Source organism: Oryza glaberrima, chromosome 3 (assembly GCF_000147395.1).
Source record: "Oryza glaberrima chromosome 3, OglaRS2, whole genome shotgun sequence".
Taxonomy (NCBI): Eukaryota; Viridiplantae; Streptophyta; class Magnoliopsida; order Poales; family Poaceae; genus Oryza; species Oryza glaberrima.
In genome coordinates this window covers 14,028,900-14,042,682 of record NC_068328.1, presented here as the reverse complement: position 1 = coordinate 14,042,682, position 13,783 = coordinate 14,028,900, and the positions used below count along the sequence as shown (strand labels likewise).

General features: G+C 42.6%; 2 protein-coding genes and 1 non-coding gene across 3 annotated transcripts; 1 reads left to right on the top strand and 2 right to left on the bottom strand.

Moving 5' to 3' along the window:
* The first annotated feature begins 2,520 nt into the window (after nt 1–2,520).
* LOC127765377 (IQ domain-containing protein IQM2-like) lies at nt 2,521–5,726 on the top strand. The gene is made up of 9 exons (XM_052290262.1): nt 2,521–2,687; nt 2,817–3,374; nt 3,487–3,552; nt 3,650–3,738; nt 3,831–3,921; nt 4,020–4,166; nt 4,266–4,358; nt 4,484–4,585; nt 4,730–5,726. The coding sequence occupies exons 2-9, from the start codon at nt 2,853–2,855 to the stop codon at nt 5,351–5,353; spliced, it is 1,734 nt and encodes a 577-aa protein (XP_052146222.1). The 5' UTR covers nt 2,521–2,687; nt 2,817–2,852; the 3' UTR covers nt 5,354–5,726.
* A 53-nt stretch (nt 5,727–5,779) lies between these two features.
* Nucleotides 5,780–5,898, bottom strand: LOC127769136 (U5 spliceosomal RNA). Its single transcript, XR_008016704.1, has one exon. It is a non-coding gene; the product is annotated as a U5 spliceosomal RNA (small nuclear RNA).
* Nucleotides 5,899–6,609: 711 nt separating this feature from the next.
* Nucleotides 6,610–10,925, bottom strand: LOC127768715 (uncharacterized). Its single transcript, XM_052294344.1, has 5 exons — nt 10,737–10,925; nt 8,687–8,957; nt 8,043–8,279; nt 7,710–7,927; nt 6,610–7,254 (listed from the first exon to the last, which is right to left on the bottom strand). The coding sequence occupies exons 1-5, from the start codon at nt 10,787–10,789 to the stop codon at nt 6,993–6,995; spliced, it is 1,041 nt and encodes a 346-aa protein (XP_052150304.1). The 5' UTR covers nt 10,790–10,925; the 3' UTR covers nt 6,610–6,992.
* Nucleotides 10,926–13,783: the final 2,858 nt, after the last annotated feature.

Here is a 13,783-nt window from a genome sequence, read left to right as displayed (position 1 = left end):
AAGGCTGTGATCCAAACTTCAGTTCTTTTCTATCACATCAACATGTCATACACACAATTTTTCAGTCACATCATTTCTAATTTCAACCAAAATCTAAACTTTGTGCTGAACTCAACACAACACAACCGCACCGTCCAAATTTCTCGACAAATTTGGAGTTTTGGACTGTCAGTCCATCCCATTTTTGAGTCTTTCACACGGTATGGGCGAAAGTAACCGACCGACCAGCAGAGCTCAAGTCAATTTAAGCAAAAACAAGACAAACTGTAGCCATCAGGCCATGGCGTGCCACGTGCCACCTAGAATGGCAACCACGTCATCAACGTATATGCAGTGACGTGTCCATATACAGTTGATTTGCACGATAAGAGTCTCATATACAAGCAAAACTAACGAATATGTTTGTTTGCGTAAACATCATACACTGACCATTTCTATTAGGCGTAAACCAAAATCAACTTCTGTGTACACTGATGAAGAGAAAATGGAATCAAAATCTAGCAATGTGGAGTACGTACGGTAAATAGGTCAAATTCAAGGACAAATTCTTTCGTATACTAGAAAAATATCTGTGCGTTGCAATAGATGAATGTTATTTTAATTTTATTATTGTTATATGATTTAGGTAGAATGAAATTTACTGTGTTAAATTCACTTGGATAGAAAATCATGAGCTGCAATTAGGAGTCCGATCGTCTCAAGTTAGCATACGAATTATTTTTAATGAGATTTCTTATGCCATTCCTTTTGTATTTACAAAAGTGAACGAACTTAAAATCCAACTCAAATATGGATCTGTGTTTTCAAAAGCAAATGAATTTACAAACTGATTCATCCATAGATGACGTACCAAAGTACCGATAAAAATATCTTCAATTTTTATAATAGTAGAGATTCGTATATATAGTTCCTATGAGAGGCTATTTGGTTGGTGTTTATAGATTCTTCTTTTATAATCCTACCAATCTAGCCTAGAAGTAAAATTTACTACTCCTTCTGTTTCATATTATGAGTTGTTTAACTTTTTTTAGTCAAACTTCTTTAAGTTGTCTAAGTTTGTAGAAAAATATACTGATATTTTCAATACAAAACAAACATATTTTCAAAATGTATTTAATATTAAATTTAATAAAACTAGTTTGGTGTTGTAGATGTTGCTATTTTTTTCTATAATCTTGGTCAAATTTAAAGAACTTTGTATAAAAAAAGTCAAACAACTTATAATATTAATCGGAGGGAACAGTTAAGATTGTTTATGAAGTAAACATGCCATCTTTGGGCAATGCACAACACGAACTAAGTGAATCCTAACCATCTAGAAGTAAAATTGTTTAAATTCAAAATTGCTCAAGTAAATATGTCATCTTTGGACGAAGCACAATACAAACTGAATCGTACCCTTCTAGAAGTAAAAGAATTTACTAATCCAGATTGCTTACCAAGCAAACATGTCATCCTCAGATGATGCACAAAGTACAAACTAAATGGATCGGATAAACTGTACCTTTTGAATCCGTCCATAATTAACGTATCACCTGTCGCTGCCATCGTCTCTCCTTGTCGCTGCAATTGACTTTCAGCATCCTTCCTAACGAATAACCATGCATGGTTACAAGAAATTGCCGCGTGTATGTCATTACCTTTAGCTAATTAAGTCCCTTCATAAGCTTTGGTAAATTATGGTGAAAAGGTCCAGCACTCTGAAAAATTCCATCAAGAACATCAGTAAACAGCATTTGAATACTTAAAACTGAAATATGGGCTACATTCACACTCGATTTAACTATGTTGACGGAGATTAAGTCAGCTGATAAGTTTTGCCAGTCAAAGCGCAAATATTTCGAGACGAAAATGACTCATGACTATAAATAATCACTCCACAAGCAGAGTAGTAGTAGTAGTAACATTATTTGACCAAACCGACCGACCTATATGCTGATTCAGATTGCTTGTGTTTGTCATTTTCCTCGTTGCTCTGAACTTCTACGTGTAAAATCCATCGGCATTGCCATTTCACTTTCAGTGCATTGTAGAGGAAAAACAAAATCAATCCAACTTTAAAACAGGTCCTGCCTGAAAACGTCAAGAATTTGCAAAGAATGTGTAAGCAGTAATGTACAGAGGCAAATATTCAGACATTCCAAGCAGAGGCTCTTTTGCTGTACAAGCAATAACCGTATACCAGATCAGTAGAAATTCAGACATTCCAAACAAGCTAGTATTTGCAGTAACTAAGAATTTTCAGAAGAAAGAAATAGTAGTAAAAAACACGAGCAGATCCATGGCTAGAGAAGAGGAGACAGGAGAGAAGAGGACACCACCTACCCAAACAGCGTCGTCGCGTGGTTTGATACACGCTCTCACCTCATCTCATCTCGTCGCCATTGACAGACTAGCGCCGGCCTGTCCAGTGCCGATGCCGAGTGACACACCTGCCTGACAACACGTACGTACGTGGAAATCATAAACCTTTTTTTTTAATTTTATTTAGTTTCTTCTCGCCACCGCTCGCCTTCGCCGAGCTCCCTATATATCGCCGTCGTCTCGCATTGCCTCCATCGGATATCCAGCTCCTGCAGCCAAGAAACACTCGCACGCACAAAGCGATCAGGCACTTTTTGTTTTGTTGCTTTAGAGGTTAATTACAAACAGGAGGAGAAGATCCTAGTTGTCTAGTTGAAAGTGAGGTGAGTTCTTGTCGTTTTGAGTTTTTGATCCAATCTTGTTAGTGAAGTCGTGAGCTTGTTGTTTGTTTGGTGGTGTTTGTTGCTGTTCTTGTTCTTGAAATCTGAAGGTGTTGTGTTTGGTTGGATTAGGTGGTAGAGAAAGAGAGAGATCCGGGCTGCAAGCAAATGGGCGTCCTCTTCTCGTGCCCCGTCGATGACTACGACGCATTGGAGGAGAGCGCCGCGGCGGCGGCGGCGGCGTCGTCGGAGTCGAACTCCGGCGGCGGCAAGCCGGCGGCGATCCTGAAGGCGTTGGGATCCGGGAAGCTGCTCATCGAAGGGTCGCTCAGCTTCAAGCGTGACCAGCAGATGAGCCCCACCTCCCTCCTCCAGGTGGAGACCGAGATCTCCATCAAGCCCGCCGCCGCCGACATTGCCGCCGCGCCAAGGGCGAGGTTCGCCGCCGACGGCGGCGCGGCGGCGGCGGAGAGCCCGAAGCACGAGGCGGCGGCGGTGAAGCTGCAGAAGGTGTACAAGAGCTTCCGGACGCGGCGGCAGCTCGCGGACTGCGCCGTGCTGGTGGAGCAGAGCTGGTGGAAGCTCCTCGACTTCGCCCTCCTCAAGCGGAGCTCCGTCTCCTTCTTCGACATCGAGAAGCAGGAGACGGCCGTCTCCAGATGGTCCAGAGCAAGAACCCGAGCTGCCAAGGTAACAACACTGCCTTTTCTTTTTCTTTTTCTTTTTCTTTTTTTACCACCTGCAGTTTGTGTCTGAGTAATTTGATCTGAACATCTTTTTGCAAAATTTGGCTGAATTTCAGGTCGGGAAGGGATTGTCCAAGGATGAAAAGGCACAGAAACTCGCATTACAGCACTGGCTCGAAGCGGTGAGTACTGAGTTACAAGTTGAATGTGTGCAAATTATTCAGTTTTTTTTTTTACCGCTGTTTTATCGTTCAATGAGCTAATGTTGCAAATGTTCAGATTGACCCGCGCCACCGGTATGGTCACAACCTTCACTACTACTATGATACCTGGCTCCACTGCGAGAGCAAGCAGCCTTTCTTCTACTGGTCAGTATACTTGTCACTCAGATATCACAGTTTCAGACTGAATAGAAATGTTAGTTCATGGATCATGATCCTGATTTGATTATGTAATGCAGGCTTGATGTGGGAGAAGGGAAAGAGATCAATCTTGAGGGCAAGTGCTCCAGGTCGAAGCTTTTGAGCCAATGCATCAAGTACCTTGGTCCTGTAAGTGGTTGCAAACATGATGCTAAGAATTGCTAGAGTTAGAACATCACGAAGTTGTAAAGTGGCTAACATGAAAAAACTGAAATTATTTTGTGCAGAAAGAAAGAGAGGACTATGAAGTTATACTTGAGGATGGCAAGTTCTTGTACAAGAAAAGCCGGCAAATCCTCGATACCTCTTGTGGGCCAAGAGATGCAAAGTGGATCTTTGTTCTTAGCACATCAAAGAGCTTGTATGTTGGCCAGGTAATTTTCACATATCTTGTGTCATATTGGCTAAAACTATTGCCAGCCTTAGAAATGTCCGTTCATTGTGTAATTTTGTTTTTGTAATCTCAAATGCAGAAGAAGAAAGGCAAATTTCAACATTCAAGCTTCCTTGCTGGAGGGGCGACTTCTGCTGCCGGGCGATTGGTGGTTGAAAATGGAACCTTAAAGGTATGTATTGTTTATAGTCAGTCCATTGAACAACTTGTTCATCCTTTACAAAGAACTGGGTCATGTGTTGAGTTCTAGTTGCAGACAAAATGCTGACACAATCATGTTTCCTCTTTGTCTGACAGGCTATTTGGCCACATAGTGGACACTACCGCCCAACTGAGGAGAACTTCGAGGAGTTCAAGAGCTTCCTGAACGACAACTCTGTCGATCTCACCGATGTTAAGGTAAGCAAGCACATCATGTAAATTCAGACAGAAACTGAAAAAGAAAAATTCTCAATGCTGCAGTTATCCTGTAAATTTTCAAGCAAACTGGAAACTCCATTCAGCTGCGAATTTGTAATCTGACATCCTTTTGAATTGGTGCAGATGAGCCCAGCAGAGGAGGACGAGGAATTCTGGGGTAGCCTGAAAAGGATCAGTTCAGAGAGCTACCCCAAGAACACTGCCACTGACAACTCTGAAGACCAAGCCGCTGAAGCTGAAGAAACCGGCAATTCCCAGATGCCTCGAGTCTCTGACGAACCAACCTGTGCAGAGATCGACGGCTGCGACGAACCGGCGGCGACGAGGAGGGTAGATTCGTCGTCAGCTGTTGCTGCTGCTGCTGAGAACACTGAAGCCGAGGAGGAGGATCAAGAAGGCGGCGGCGAGCAGGCGCCGGTGCCGAGGGAGAAAATCCTGGAGAGGATCAACTCCAAGAAGGGGATGAGGTCGTATCAGCTCGGGAAGCAGCTCTCCTTCCGGTGGACGACCGGCGCCGGGCCGCGGATCGGGTGCGTGCGCGACTACCCGTCGGAGCTGCAGCTGCGGGCGCTGGAGCAGGTCAACCTGTCGCCGAGGAGCGCCGCCGCCGCGTCCGCGTCCTCCCGGTTCTCGTCGCCGCAGCGCCGGAGCTTCAACGGCGCGGCAGCGCCCGCCACGCCGAGGGAGGCGCTCCGGCCGTCGCCCCTGCAGCATGGGCTGGTAGCCACCGTCGCTGCGGCTGACTGATCATGGGCGGCCTTCGCCGTGGAAGAAGAAAAAAAGATGAAACTTTTGCCGAGTAATTTGTATAATTGCATACTAATTTAAATTTTAGTGTAGATCTTGTAGAACAGGTAATATACATTAATTACATATACATTGACATAGTACTAGCAAAGTTGTTTGACATAGTGTACATATACAAGTTTTTTTCATTCTTGGAAGAAGTTGACCACAAGTGCACGAATTGATATGATATGTTCCAAAAATATGAATGTATTTACATGCCCATATGTTAATTAAATTTTGATATAGATTCATGACGAGAATCTTGCGACTTCTGAATTGAAAGAAATTTATAAACTGCTTCGAAGTCTATATCGATACACTAAGAAAAATTTCAACCGCAAAATTTGATTACAAAGAGAAAAATGTTTGAATTCATTTGTGGGGACCTCCTCAGAAGAGTCGGTTCCCTCCAAAAACTAGCGTATGCTGCTAATTGCGGCGCGCACACGGTATTCTTTAGTAAAAGGCGAAAGAATAGTTCGCTTTGTGCTCACCGCGCAGCTGCGTGGGTTCAAGCGTTGGCACCAGGCCCCTATATATAGCAGAGCTCCCTGTGCCCTCCGACTTGGGTAGGCGAGGTGGGACTAAACGAGCAGACAGCACTCTACTCTCTAAGACTCAACTGTTCGCCCTCCGACAGCTGATGCGGCCCAGATACAACGAGGAGGCCTACATGGGCCGGCCAACCTGTAGGCCCAAAAGCGAAGACATTCATGCTGAAATTGGAAAGGAAACAAGAACAGCAGCAGCAGCCAATTCCAAATCCTAGTGCTACGGCAGTATCATTTCCCATGGCACAGTATATTTCCAACCATACCATTATTTACTAAAATCGACAATTATATAACTAAATGTACCCCTTTAAATCGCAGGATTAAAAAAACGTAGGAGTAAAAAACCGTTTGATTAAACGTAGAAATTGGATGAGAGAGATAGACTCAAAGAAAAATTAACAAGAGGTTGAAGCTCTTGCTAAATTTCCTTCAAAACCTCTGTAGGATTGTCCATTCCATAGGAAGGGCTTTATAGGAAATTTTTCTATAGAAATAAAATCCTCCAAAATTTATAGAAATAAAATCCTCTAAAATTCATATGTTTTTCCTCCAATTCAAATACTATTGACTATGAAATTTTGACAACATTATTAATCTAATCCTACCAGAAACCTACACTACCAAAATTTTGGCACCAATCTAAACAGAACCGAACCAATCTGAACAGAACCGAAGAGATCTGTATATTTGGGGGAAAAAGAAGGAACAAGGGGAGAAAAGAATCGACATTTTCACGAAGGTGGAGCATGCAGACATGCTAGTACACTTGCTGCAAGATCACCAGACAGCCACCAGCAATCACTAGTCAGTTGACACGCTAAAAGACTTCCAGCCAACAACAATGCAGTCAATGAATCAACAATTTTAGTTAGGGCGTGTATTTGAGTTAAGACAGGTGCATCCACCTTATGCAATTAGCCTACCTACACTACACCTCTTCTTCTTCCGCTGGAGAAAAGCAGACGAGAGATGAATATCCTACTTTCTCAGTTTCTCCCTTTCTGAAGCAGCCGTATGTACTTTGTCCCTGTAGAACAACGCCGTCATACAACATCATCCAATGGTACAGGCCGTGATGGAGAGCGCTCTTGATGGGGATTCTTGTGGCCGGTAGATCTGCCATACTCTTCTGTTAAAATACCTTCCGACTCTTTTATGTCATTCAGAGCTCTCTTGGCGTACACCGTGAAGGCGACCGTGAGGACGACAGCGATGACGAACGAGATGGCGTTGTATGTTATCTCCACCGGTGTCATCTTGTAGTTGCCATACTTCATGTCAGCCAATGTGCGTATCAACCGCCCGCTGCACCAAAACATAAAAAGATGAACAATCAAAAGCGCATCACTGAACACCATACCTAGTGCACTTAGTAACTCCTGAAAGAAAATTGCATGTGTCGGTGACCTGCATTAGTTGATTAACTGCAAGTGTATACACTACTGAATTGCTAAAGTTATTGTAAAGATAGTTATCCTGCACAGATAACTTTTCCTATATAATATAAATTTACTCTTTTATAATAAGTTATCAATCACAAACCTTCTGACATGTTTTCATGTATATATAGCTTGCAAAACTAGTATATCCAATACCGTTTTACTGGTGAGCTTATGCTTGAAAGAGAGATTCATTAAAAATCAGTGACTAGGTGCACTATTGTTGACAACATGATAAATAAACAGCAATGGAATACAGTGAGTGAGGACATATAGGTAGCAAAATTGGATGTCTGCAGATTGGAGAGGTATGTAACCAACCTATAAATATAGATGAACGCCTCGGGTATCATTCCAGCAATTGAACCACATAGATAAGGGTTGAACTTGATTTCTGTCACAGTTACAGCGTAGTTAAAAATTGTATATGGAAATGGCGAGATTCTGAATAGTGCAACAACTCTAAACTGCTGGAACCAATTTCCTTCCCCAGCAAGTTTTATTAGAGCTATCTGCTGAGGCCATCTTTTTAACCATGCCTGCATTAAAAAATGTAGAGGGAAGCAGAGAGCAGAAAATTAGGGCAAAGCTCCTTCAAAAAAGATGCAGGTCCTAAAATAGACATCACAAGAACAAGCAGTTCAGAATTTTTACATGCAGACGTTCGCGGAACAATGAGCCAATCCAATATGGAACCACCATGCCTATAGTAGTCCCAACCATAATAATCAAGAAACCCCAACCATAGCCAAAGATCATTCCAGCTAGCCACATGGAAGGTCCAGAAGGGACTAAAATAACTGGGAAGAGGGCTAAAGATGCAACGAGAACAACAGCCAAAACTGGACGCCCAAAGGCACTTGCTTCCCATTGCATGATTGGCAAGAGAACCTACAACAAACAGATCTTCCAACATAAGTCCAAACAATTTTCTGGAAAATGAATATGATTAAAATGTTACTCCTATCTGGCACAACATGGTACAAAAACAAGAGATAATTGAAAATTTTGTAAACTTGAAATTAAATTGCATTGTGACAGCCGTGCATCCATTAACCATACATTCATATAGCATTCCAACTGGTGTGCATAAACTAGGTATACATGGGAACATATGGACTAGTCAAACTATCAATCAACAGTTTGAAATTTCATAAGCAGAAACCTCCACTAATGCATGGTAGTGGAGGTTTCATAAGCAGAAACCTCTGCCGACAAACCATAAAAAGAACTAAAGTCAAGATTTCAGTACTTGGTCAACCTATGAACCTATGATAAATATTACCCTTGATGCTCACCTTCTCGAAGGCAAAGGGGACTCCCCATTTCACGAAGACACAAGATACTAATATAAGAAGGAAGCAGCCAAGTAGAACTTTCATCCACCAAATGGACCTTGAGGTAGGTTCTTCAGGTAGGACTACCGTGTTATCATCAGCTATTACACTATGAGCTGGTCTGACCAGCCTTTCATATTCATCATCCTTTGTGTTTTGCTCAGGTTGTTCGATTCCGTTGCCTGATGCCACTGCGGAAGAGCTTGGCATGTCTGTAACTACCTCTTCACCTCTGTTTACAAACCAAGCAGATTAGAATAAGAAGTTACTCAAAACATGTAACAAATTTTATCAATTTATCTCATTGAAGTAAAGATGCCATGTGCTTGTTTTGTTTTGTGTACTGGAAAAGCATGGAAATTAGTTGTATGGATTAAATCTAAACAAGATGTGCAACAAAAATTAATCTGATATGCTCACATTCACAAGCATGGCTCATATCTTTGTCATTTGATCTCACATTCTAGGCCATGATAATCTACATGGCTTTTCCATACAGAACCTGGTAAAATGAGGACGACGATAAAATGAAGTGCTAGATTTCATGACCGAACAGAGAATGTACATCGATCTATAGCTCAATCAATAGATGCCATCAGGGTGCTACATTTGGACAATAAAGTGCAGTAATCCCTAAAACTAATGCAATAACTGCATATCTATTCTACTGAAATACTCCCTCCGTCCCAAAAAAAGGCAAACCGTGGTTTCCCGTGCCAACGTTTGACTGTCCGTCTTATATGAAATTTTTTTATAATTAGTATTTTCATTGTTGTTAGATGATAAAACATGATTAATACTTTATGCGTGACTTATCTTTTTAATTTTTTTTCATAATTTTTTCAAATAAGACGGACGGTCAAACATTGGACACGAAAACCAGAGTTTGTCTTTTTTTGGGAGGGAGGGAGTACAGGTCATCTTTCTCACACCACAGCAATGTGGCATGAACTAGACAAAACATTTGACATGTGACAATCCTTGATCTAAAATTTGAATAACCAGGTCAAATGTTCCAGTTCGTATTTTTCTATTTGTTTAACACAATACAACAAGTATACTTAATTTACATATCTAGTCAAACTGCCAGCGGCCAATTTCTTCCCAGTTTATCTGCAATACTCAACACCCTACAACATTGGTTTCGTAAAGAGCAACAGACAGCACTCAATCATGACACTCCATCTTTCCATGCGAAATACTGCTATAACCAGAATTTCAGATATGGTTTTAAGCTGTAACAGTAAAAAAACCGATGTTGTAAACATGGTTAAGCAAGATTTCCCAAAATAGCTCCCGCATGAGTTGCAACGATTTTGAAAGAATCCCAAATGGATCACTCCATGCTCGCTGCCCTTCTTGCTCGTTCATGTGCCACATTGGCCAACAAAAAACGAGGCGTAGGTGAAGAAACAGTTAACAACACCCCGTGAGTCTTGTGTCCGTGTCCGTGCATGGTACTGCTGCGAGGGGAACATCAACCCGTGCCCATCACACATCACAGCGCCCGTGACCAAAAGGCTCAATGGGCTCTCTAATGGCGGATAAGCGGCAACGAAGAACAAAGTGCACCCACAGCACGCATAAATGCCACTTTTGTTTTCCTCTTGGAGTACGGAAAATTGAAAGAACCGAATAAGCCCAAACCACACGCCATGACGCAATGCTATTGCACTTTGGTGGGAGAACGCAACCGACCTCGAGGCTTAAAACCAACAACCACACCCGCAATCTTTGGCATACAAAAAATTCTCCAAAATTTTCGGCCGACAAAAATTCTATTTTGAATTTGTAAAAGAACAGATTAACAAGAAGCCTCCCAAACAAACCACCTTGGATGCATCGTCGGCTCCAACTAAACCCAAACTCCTTTTTTCTCCTACTAAGAAAATCGCCAACACACCACCAAACTTCCCCTTTTTTTCGAAGGAAAAAAATAACTCCAACAATCTGAACGCGATGAACAAGCAAACAAACAGATTGCAGCGAGAGCTTGGGGAAGGAAGAATACCTGGGCATGGCCATCTCCCCCGCCTCGATGCTGAGGGGGAGGACGCGTGCCATGGAGAGACGAATACCAAAGAGAGACGCGTGGTTTGCCTTTGCCTTTGGCTTTTCCACCTCCTCCCTCCTCCCCTTTCTTTCTGGAAGCTTTGCAGCAGCGGAGGGGGGAGGAGAGACGAAAGCAGCAGCAGCAGCCGCGCGGCGCACCCGAAACAAGAGAGAAAAACAAAAAGCGGTAGTAGTAGCAGCCGCGGACACGGCGAATTTACCGGGATGCCCCTGGGTGGAGGCGAGGTGGGCGCGACGCCGTGAGTGAGGCGGACGGAAGACGGAACTGCCCCTGCTCGCACGCCCGGGGGGTGGGGAATATTCGTCGGCGCGCGCGGGGGCGTGGAGTCGCTGACGAGGTGGGCCCACCGGCGGGGGGGCGGGGGTCGAGGTCTCGGTCTCGGTGCGTTGCCGCGTGGTGACGCGTGTCGGGGGTGGCTGCCGGGTGGGGCCCGGCCGGGATTGCTTCCGTGTGGGTTGTGGTTGGTTGCTGGGTAGTTGCGCGGTTGCTCCTACTGCTAGTACTGGTCAGGGTTCATAATTCCCACCAAAACTGGTCGAGTTTTACGAAATTTGGATATAGCTTGAAATTAAGTTCGATTAAAATTTTAAAAGTTAAACAGTATATTTGATCGAATTTCAGTTAAAATTTATCGAAAACCGATCAAAATTTATCAAAAATTGTGATACCAATGGAACTCAAAATTTAGTAGTCAATCGGTAATGTTAATGTAAATGCTGGTACTAGTTTCCCCATATTTCGAAGGGAAGCAGAGTAGTTAATATGGAGTTAAGTTAATTAATGGGTCGTCATTTTGTCTTGGTCAAACCATGCTAGCTGCTGCTGTTGTCGTCGTTAAGGTTTCGCTTTGAGAATTCTTCGCTTCTAGAGCAGCAAGATGTGTTGTTGGACGGCTTCTAGAATTGACCTGATCATTTTGGCTGGATTGCTGCTTGGTTTTATTCTAAAGTAAAAGTGTATGCATGGCTAGGGGTTGACTTTTGTTAACCATGATGTATGGGGTGATTATACTAGTGGTATAGTGGGCCGTGCTTATGGTGCTTTTAAAGCAACAGTAGTGCAGGATACGCCCTAAAACCTTTAGCGAGGTGTCACGTGCTATGTAGGCCAAGACACTGAAGCCTGGTTTGGTTCCCAAAATTTTTTCCCCAAAACATCAAATTGAATCTTTGAACACATACATGAAGTATTAAATATAGATTAAAAAATTAATTACATAGTTAGGAGGGAAATCGCGAGACAAATCTTTTCAGTCTAATTAGTCCATGATTAACTATAAGTGCTACAGCAACTCACATATGCTAATGATGGATTAATTAGGCTCAAAAGATTCGTCTCGCGGTTTACATGCGAGTTATGAAATTATTTTTTCATTCATGTCCGAAAATCCTTTCCAACATCCGGTCAAACGTATGATGTGGCACTCAAAAATTTTATTTTTGCGAACTAAACACACCCTGAATGGACACAGGTTTCACGTTGTATGTGGTCTCAAGGGTCTATACATAGGCTCCACAACAAATATCATGTTACGGTCTATCTCTGATGAGCTCAGGAACACATACCTCAGCTCCTCACATGGAGTTAGGCTTGGGCAGAATAAGACCGAACCGATGAGCCGAACCGAAAAGACTGAGACCGAGACCGAGAAATTTGGTTAGTAGTTTGGTCTTAGCCATCGAAAGACCGAATTTTTTCGGTAATTCGGTTATAGGCTTCGGTTAACCGTATTAACCGAGAAAACCGAATTGTGGCCCAATAGGCCTAGGAAGCCCAATAAGCCCAGTATATACAGCAAACCCTAGAGGAGGACAGCCGAGTAAAGTCAAGCACGCCCTCACCGCCTCACATCCATCGCGCTGCCTCCAAACCAATCCCCACCCTAGCGCACCGTCACGCCTCCGCCTCGCGTCTCCTCCGACCCCCGCCTCGTGTCGCCTCCGCCCTCCGCCTCCACGCTGCCTTCGCCTCGACGCTGCGCCGCCGCCTCCGCCTCCATCGTGCCTTTTATTTGTGACTTGTGAGTTGTAGTGTTGTATTATCAACTGTTGCTGTTGTGAAGTTTAGACTTGAGACCTATCTTGTGATATATTTTTTGGTGTTTGATGTTGCCTATTATTTGGTATTTTTGTGATATATATGACTGTGAAAAAATGTCTGAAAAGAGGGGAAGTGTTGTCAATTTTTTTCATTTCAAACTTATCTCCTGAAAATTCGGTCAGACCGAGACCGAATTTGCCGGTCCTGAGTTTCCAAAGACTGAACTAACCGAAAAACTGAAAACCGAGACCGAATTTTTTGGTCTGACCGAACGCCCACCCCTACATGGAGTACACCGAGCGCAAATATGGAGGATGAACAACACATCAACACAATTTCTGTTGTGGATGGTCTCATTGTAATAAGAGAACATTTTTATTTATCCACATGTCTGGTTATGATATGCAGTGAATGATATATTGTGCTTCACTTATTAAAAATGAAGTATATAAATCCACAAGTAAATAGAAATATTATTTATCCATAAAGATATTCCGTTTGTGCATAATTTCTGCACACATGATTGGCACTGATGTGGATGGTTTTCTAATAGTAACTCATTGTTTTGTCATTTCATCGTTGAGCAAAACGCATAGGTAGGAGTTAACATTTCTTAACCTTAACCAATAAGTTAAAATCAAACGCGGCGATAAATTCAAACAAATAGGATCATAAAAAAATTGTGGCGAACAAACTATGGTTTTGTTTAGTTTATTTTTCTTTTTAATGTTAATCTTCCTCCACACAAACCATCCCATCTACCTCACTCTTTTGTATTTTTCAATCTTTTCTACTTCAACCATTTGTTCAATTGGTGGTGTATAGGTTTATCGGATTGAACTTTTAGCATTTGAGCCAAACCATATCATATGGAAGGTATCATATGGCATGTTCGATTGCCTTCGCTGGCCTTGTGCTCATATCTTGGGTACACAGAGCGATTT

Excerpts from the sequence above, each read along its gene's own strand:
- LOC127765377 (XM_052290262.1), top strand. The coding sequence starts at position 2,853 with ATGGGCGTCCTCTTCTCGTGCCCCGTCGATGACTACGACGCATTGGAG. Across the intron at positions 3,739-3,830 it reads AAGCAGCCTTTCTTCTACTG|GCTTGATGTGGGAGAAGGGA; the intron begins GTCAGTATACTT and ends TATGTAATGCAG. Across the intron at positions 3,922-4,019 it reads GCATCAAGTACCTTGGTCCT|AAAGAAAGAGAGGACTATGA; the intron begins GTAAGTGGTTGC and ends TATTTTGTGCAG.
- LOC127768715 (XM_052294344.1), bottom strand. The coding sequence starts at position 10,789 with ATGGCACGCGTCCTCCCCCTCAGCATCGAGGCGGGGGAGATGGCCATG. Across the intron at positions 7,928-8,042 it reads TGTTCCGCGAACGTCTGCAT|GCATGGTTAAAAAGATGGCC; the intron begins GTAAAAATTCTG and ends TTTTTAATGCAG. Across the intron at positions 7,255-7,709 it reads GCGTTCATCTATATTTATAG|CGGGCGGTTGATACGCACAT; the intron begins GTTGGTTACATA and ends GTTTTGGTGCAG.